The sequence below is a fragment of the Peromyscus californicus genome, unplaced genomic scaffold, assembly GCF_007827085.1.
Source record: "Peromyscus californicus insignis strain IS unplaced genomic scaffold, ASM782708v3 Scaffold_10__1_contigs__length_136768540, whole genome shotgun sequence".
NCBI classification, from domain to species: Eukaryota; Metazoa; Chordata; class Mammalia; order Rodentia; family Cricetidae; genus Peromyscus; species Peromyscus californicus.
The window spans coordinates 57909267-57916214 of record NW_026294391.1 but is presented as its reverse complement, the minus strand read 5'-3'; the positions used below and the strand labels follow the sequence as shown (position 1 = coordinate 57916214).

General features: G+C 41.1%; 1 protein-coding gene across 2 annotated transcripts in view; it reads right to left on the bottom strand.

The window, feature by feature from the left end:
- Ogt (O-linked N-acetylglucosamine (GlcNAc) transferase) overlaps positions 1-6948 on the bottom strand; it is a 44731-nt gene that overhangs the window by 2373 nt on the left and 35410 nt on the right. For both annotated transcript variants that reach the window (XM_052733942.1, XM_052733951.1), the window contains exons 19-21: positions 5326-5478; positions 1321-1573; positions 939-1062 (exon numbers count right to left, since the gene is read on the bottom strand). In XM_052733942.1, the coding sequence (XP_052589902.1) occupies positions 939-1062; positions 1321-1573; positions 5326-5478 (530 nt within the window). The remainder of the gene's footprint in view (positions 1-938; positions 1063-1320; positions 1574-5325; positions 5479-6948) is intronic.

The window sequence follows — 6948 nt, the reverse complement described above, 5'->3', positions numbered from 1 at the left end:
TCAAGTGAGAAACTGCATCCATCAGACTGGTCTGTGGGCATGTCTGTAAGACATTTTCTTAATGATTAATAGGGGAGGACCCAGGCCAATGTAGCCTAGCAAGCAGGCTGAGCAAGCCACGGGGAACAAGCCAACAAGCAGTGTTCCTCCATTTCTGTGCTTCAACTCTTGCTTCCAGGTTCTTGCCTTGGCATCCCTTCATGATGAACTGTGACATGGATATGTAAGCCAAATAAACCCTTTCTTCTCCAAGTTCATTTTGGTCATGGAGTTTAACACAGCATCAGAAGTATATTGAAAGTTGGCTTCCATTGGTTAGGTTCAACCCAACTGTATTCATATTAATATTAATGCTTCCTTTCAAACAAAACAAAACAAAAAAGACCCTATGAACTCTATTTGTGTACTTGGGTATCTATGCATGTGTTTGTGTGTGCATGTAATGGCCAGAAGACAACAACTGACCTTGAACTCACAGAGATTGCCTGCCTCTATCGCCCAAATGCTGGGATTAAAGGTGTGTCCCTCTATCACCCAGAAAAAAAATTAATGCATTAAACATAAACAGCATGAAACAAAGAGACAAATTAGAAACACTATTTCATTGAATGGGTGAAGCTCCATTTACCACAGCATGATCCCTCTAATTCCCACTCATTTTCAAGCAACTCAGTTTTTTTGTGCTTTTTTGGTGGTAGTGTTGGTTTTTGTTTTGTTTTGTTTTAAATCCTACTGTGAAGAAGTGGATTATTAGGCTCAAACATCTGACACTTTGGAAAGTTCTTTACTAAAGTCTAGTGATTACTTGAGAGTTTAGATCATATCTCTTCTCATCCAGAGAGCATACAACTTAATTCATCTATTTTAAATTATCCTTAATTTATGGCTTTCTTTTAGCCACATTCTCAGATATAGTTTGTTCCTGGCAGTTTACTTACTATTCTAGATCAGTTCCCAGTTTTACAGCTATGTCTTCATATTCTTGTCTGCTTTTAGCAATGAGCTCAAGACATCCTAGGCAAGTAAGCTGAGAAGCTGCAACTCGAGAGGCAAGCGTTTCTCCTGGAAAGTAAAGACAGTAATTGCACATCTTCGAACTGGGAAGTCACATAGTCGTCATTGTTAATTGCATTGAAGTACCTACACAGTACAGACAAGAAGGGTGGTGCCAAGTACTCAGGCTTGAAGAAGTCCCATTTTCTATCCTCCTGCCTTAATTACTTCAAGTACATACAATGTCACCTTCAAGTATTCCTCTTGATCAAAAAAAAAAAAAACACTTTTAATGAATAAAGAAGGATGCAATGATCAGCCACTTACCTGGCATAGTCACCATGGGTGTTCCTGCCCAGAGAACATCCATCCCTGTGGTGTGCCCATTACATAAGGGAGTGTCCAGGCAGACATCAGCCAGCTGACCTCTCCTGACATGCTCCTCTTTAGGAGCCACAGGTGAAAAAATGATACGGTTCTGGGGAAGGCCCATATTTTGTGCATATTGTTGAATATTGGGTTCTCCTACTGCTGGAAAACGCAACAGCCAAAGGACGCTATTAGGCACACGTTTCAGAATCTTAAAAAAAAAAAAAAAAAAAAGGAAAATGAGAAGATTAATAGTACATCTGCCCTTTCCCAAAATGATTCTATTTCACTTTATTCTTCCCATTGAGAAGTATACTTGGGATGTGGTAATGCAACTCTGCTGGCAGAGTTTGCCTCTCACTCACAAAGTCCTGTGATTGACCCCCAACACCACCTCATCTGGGCATTGTGGCACACCCCTATAATCCTGGCAGAACTGAAGCAGGAGGTTCCTAAATTCAAGGAGACCCTGCCTCAAACAAGTGAAGAAGCCTGCTTGGGCCCCAGGTCTTTCCACAGAGATGAATTGTGTCATTTGAGTTACTCCTTTTCTCTTAGCTGTCCCCAGAGAGTCTGAAGACAGAGAAAAGAATTAGAAAACAACAGTCAAGTCACTAACTGTTAAAATCTGAGGCAACTCTATCTGGCAGGAACTAATATAGGCGGTGGTGGTCTTTGTTAAAGATGGGAATTTGAGTGTCTTACATTTTAAAAAAAATCTTGACAATTCCATACACATTTTTGGAAGGAGTCTGCTGTGGGATGGTCTGTATGTCAAGTGTGTTGCTGATTGGTCAATAAATAAATCACTGATTGGCCAGTGGCCAGGCAGGAAGTATAGGCGGGACAAGGAGGAGAATAAAGCTGGGAAGTGGAAGGCTGAGTGAGAGACACTGCCAGCCGCCACGATGACAAACAGCATGTGGAGATGCCAGTAAGCCACGAGCCACGTGGCAAGGTATAGATTTATAGAAATGGATTAATTTAAGCTGTAAGAACAGTTAGCAAGAAGCCTGCCACGGCCATACAGTTTGTAAGCCATATAATTCTGTGTTTACTTGGTCGGGTCTGAGCGGCTGTGGGACTGGCGGGTGAGAGAGATTTGTCCTGACTGTGGGCCAGGCAGGAAAACTCTAGCTACAGGAGTCATTTTCACCCTCCATTATGTCTTACATTTTAAAAAAATCTTGACAATTCCATACATATTTTTAGAAGGAGTCATTTTCACCCTCCAATATGTCTTACATTTAAAAAAATCTTGACAATTCCATACATATTTTTGGAAGGAGTCATTTTCACCCTCCATTACTCACCTTTCCCATTTTGTAAACATGTTTACTGTGACTATTTTTGTGTTTATGATCCACTGAATTTAATTGGGATTGCTTACATAAAAATGGGTGGGGGGTGAGTTACTGGAACATGGGCAAATTACTACTACAGAAAATGACTCTCCTTCCCCCAGTAACCATTACTGCCAATAGTTCCTAAGGGGGCAGTGAGGCCTCTCTCCCTATTTTTGTTTTTAAGGGACAGGGTCTCATTAAGTTTTCCAGGCTGGCCACAAATTCATGGACTCAAGCAACTCTATCTCAGCCTCCAGAGTAGGTTGGAGTACCAGCACATTTTATCACATCCAGTACTTCAAATTTTAAATCCCAAACCACACCACATAAGAAACAGTAACAGGATCTGGCCAACATGCCTAATCTAGATCAGAAGGCAGCAGACTTCTATAAATGACCAGATAGAAAATAGTACCGGCTTTTTAGTCCCATGGACTCTTTCATAACTGCTTACTTTGTAGCTTGAAAGCAGACATAGATAGTGTCTAAGTACATGTGTATGTCCATATGTCAAAGTTCTATTTATAAAAATAAGCAATGAGAGGCTGGGGATGGAGCTCAATGGTAGAGTACTTGCCTAGCATGTGCAAGAACCTGGGTTCCACCCCAGCATCAAAAAGAACCAAGCAACGAGCCAAGCAGTGGATTTGGCCTCCAGACCAGTTTACCTACTCCTGATTCAGAAGTGCATTTATTCAACATATCACAGAACTTCACACTTCCTCCTCTGAAAAATGTGAGAATAGACAAATTTCCAAATTCAGACTACTTCACATTTTTAAACGTTGTACAATGTACATATATTTATCTAACACTATTGGAAGCAATTCCTTGGTTTTTTTTTTTTTAAAGCGCATTAGTAGCTCTATATTGAGATGCAGGAATATTCATAAACAGAATTTAAAAAAACAAAACAAAACTGAAACTAGCCTGTTAGGTAAGTTTTGCTTTCAGAGTTTTAGCAAAAGTGAGGATTCAGGGATAATAGAGGTTTAATCATTCACTTTCTCTCTTTCTATATTACCCTTCCCTTTCAGACAATAGAACAGATATTTGGGGGTAGGGAATGAAAATCAAACAAGGAATGATTTCTTCCTAACGCAAGGTTAAAAAGAAATACACCATTTCAGTTATACAGACTCAGGCCAGCTAGCGCCATATGCTCAGTGTTGTGCTTCTGCAAACCAGGCTCATGAGCTCACTGCAAAGTAGGGTCATCGACCAACTCTTTCCTGGTCCAACTCTATAGACTTGCAAGACTGTTAAACATGGGCGGCCACACAGCAAGCTTTGCTATCAGATTAGGCCAGGGGTTGGCAAACTATGGCCTGTGAGCCAAGTATGGCACGCAGCCAGTTTTTAGAAATAAAATTTGAAGTACAAGACCGTGGGTACATTTACATAATACCTAAGGTGTTTTCATGATACACAGGATAAACAGGAAAGATGACTGGATTGCTAATCACAAAATTGCAAATGTCATTTACATTTTGAAGAAAAAGTTTGTTGACATCTGGTTTGGGCAGAACACTTTGAATAAATGTTTTATAGCATGAAATTTAAAAATCACAAGACTGAAACCACTCGTGGTGCACACCTTTAATCCAGAACTCAGGAGGCAGAGGCAGATGATCTAAGTTTGAAGCCAGCCTGGCCTACATACTGAGTTCTAGGACATCCAGGACTATAGAGAGACCCTGTCTTAAGAAATAAAAATAAATACATCAAAAGACTGGGGATACAGCTCACTGGTACAGAGCTTGACTACTGTGTATCACACCCTGAGCATGATCCCCAACACTGGAGGAAAATACAACAACATTAGAGGGTGAAATCAAAACTGAAAATGGCTGTGGACATAGCTCAGTTGGTAGAGTTACTTGTCTAGCATGAAGGGAGCCCTGGATTAATTCCCAGCACCACATAACCAGATGTGGTGGCAAACCCCTGCAATCCCAACACTCAAAAAGTAGAGGCAGAATGAACAAAAGTTCAGTGTTATCTTCTGCTATGTTACAAGGCCAGCCTGGGATATATTGAGACCTCATCCCAAAAACAACAATACAAGTAACGTTAAACAGACTGAGTGGGTTGTATTTATGCATTTAGGAATACACATGAATACACACAATTACTACTACTACTACCACCACCACCACTACCACCACCACCAATACCACCACCACCAATACCACCACCACTACCACCACCAAAGAAAAAGAAACACTGGGCAGTGGTGGCACACACCTTTAATCCCAGCACTTGGAAGGCAGAGGCAGATGGATCTCTGTGAGCTCAAGGCCAGCCTGGCCTACAGAGTGAGTTCCAGGACAGTTAGGGCTGTTACACAGAGAAACCCTGCTTGCAACAACTACTAAGGAAAAGGAAACCATGAATTTGAAAGAAAGAAAAGGGAGTGGACATGGCAGGGTTTGGAGAGAAGAAAGGGGGAAATTATATTAATTATAATCTCGAAAAATGAAAATGATTTAAAACAACTGAAAACTTCACAATTCTTGGAAATAAATAAAAAAGGGGGGACAGCTTCAGCAAGATAGCCCATGTACATAATCTTTACTCATCAATAGGCATTAATAACAAATCTACACATACTCACATTTGCCCACATCTGCAGGGTAGAAGGGTCGATTTTATATAACTGATTAAAGTTACAATACACAATGGCATCTTCTGGTAGCCCGTACTGGGAACGGGTGGTTACAATAATGGTACGGGGAACCTCCTCTCCAGTTGCAGCCTTATTATTGATCTAGAAAAACGAAAAGAACATGATGATTAAAATTAGAGTTAACACAGACCAAAGAGAATTGCAGATGTAGTCCAGTTGGTCAAGGGCTTGCTGAGCAAGCAAGAATCCCTGGGTTTGATTCAAGTACTGCATAAAACAAGGAATAGTGGTACATATCTATATATAATTCTAACACTCGGGAGATGGGAAAAGAATGATCAGAGATAAAGGTTTGACGCTAGCCTGGGCTATATGAGAGCTCCACCCCACAGAAGCCTTCCAAAAAAAGAGACAAGCCAAAGGATGGGGGTATATCTATAGTAGTGTTGATCTAGAATGCATAAGGCTCCAAGGCCCGTGCGCGCGCGCGCACACACACACACACACACACACACACACACAGAATGGAAAGAGAGTGCAAGAGTGAATGAGCAAGCTACAGAGATGGCTCAGCTGTTAAGAGCACTAGCTGCTCTTCCAGAGGACCTGGGTTTGAGTCTCAGTACCCACATGATAGGACAGCTCACAACCTTCTATAATTCCAGTTCCAGGAGACCGAATGCCATTTTCTGGCCTCCCTAGGCACCAGGCATGCACATAATACACAGACATACATTCGGGTTACACCCATAAATATTTTTTTAGAAAAAGAATCAATTCATAAGATATAAAATGGTGTAAGCATTTTAAGTCCTGTCCCTGAGCTGTAATGAGAAAATGTTTTGATATAGTTCATTTTTAAGACATAAAAAGCGACACCATTATTTTGACTTAGGAGGAACTGCCCTAAAAAAATTATTGCTTTAGTGAGTCAAGAGACTCTCAAAAGGCAGGAGGGCTGCCAAGTTTGAGAACAGCCTGGGCTACATAGCCAGGTCCTGTCTCAAAAATAACCAAACAAGGCCAATGGTGGTGGCTTTTAATGCCAGCACTCAGAAGGCAGAGGCAGGAGGATCTCTCAGTCCAAGGCCAGCCTATTCTATAGAGTTCCAGGACAGCCAGGGCTACACAGAAAAACTCTTGCCTCAAAAAACAACAACAAAAACAGAAGTACTCCAAACCCTATAACCAATAGAAAGCTTTTGCTTTTTTACTCCGTTCTTCATGGATGAAATGCCCTTCTCCAAATCATATCCTGTCTCCAAGGCAAATTTCAATTACTCCTCCCTTACACTGATGGTCAACTTCTTCAACTACAGTCTTATTTGCAAATCCCATACTTTCGAGCACTGCATTATGCTTTATGCTGTTACATGACTGTGGATATCTCAATAAAGTAAACCCCTAAGAGGTCTAAGATCCTTGACCTCTTCCACTCTTATTGATAGAGCTACGTATTTACCTATTCAAGTATGCTATACCCACGCACACACACTCAGGGAATACATATTACTATGATTAAGACATGAGCACAAAAGTAATTCCATCTGCCGAAGGATACAAACACAAGCACTACCCTGCACTGCGCTGAATGGAACAATGAACCCAAAC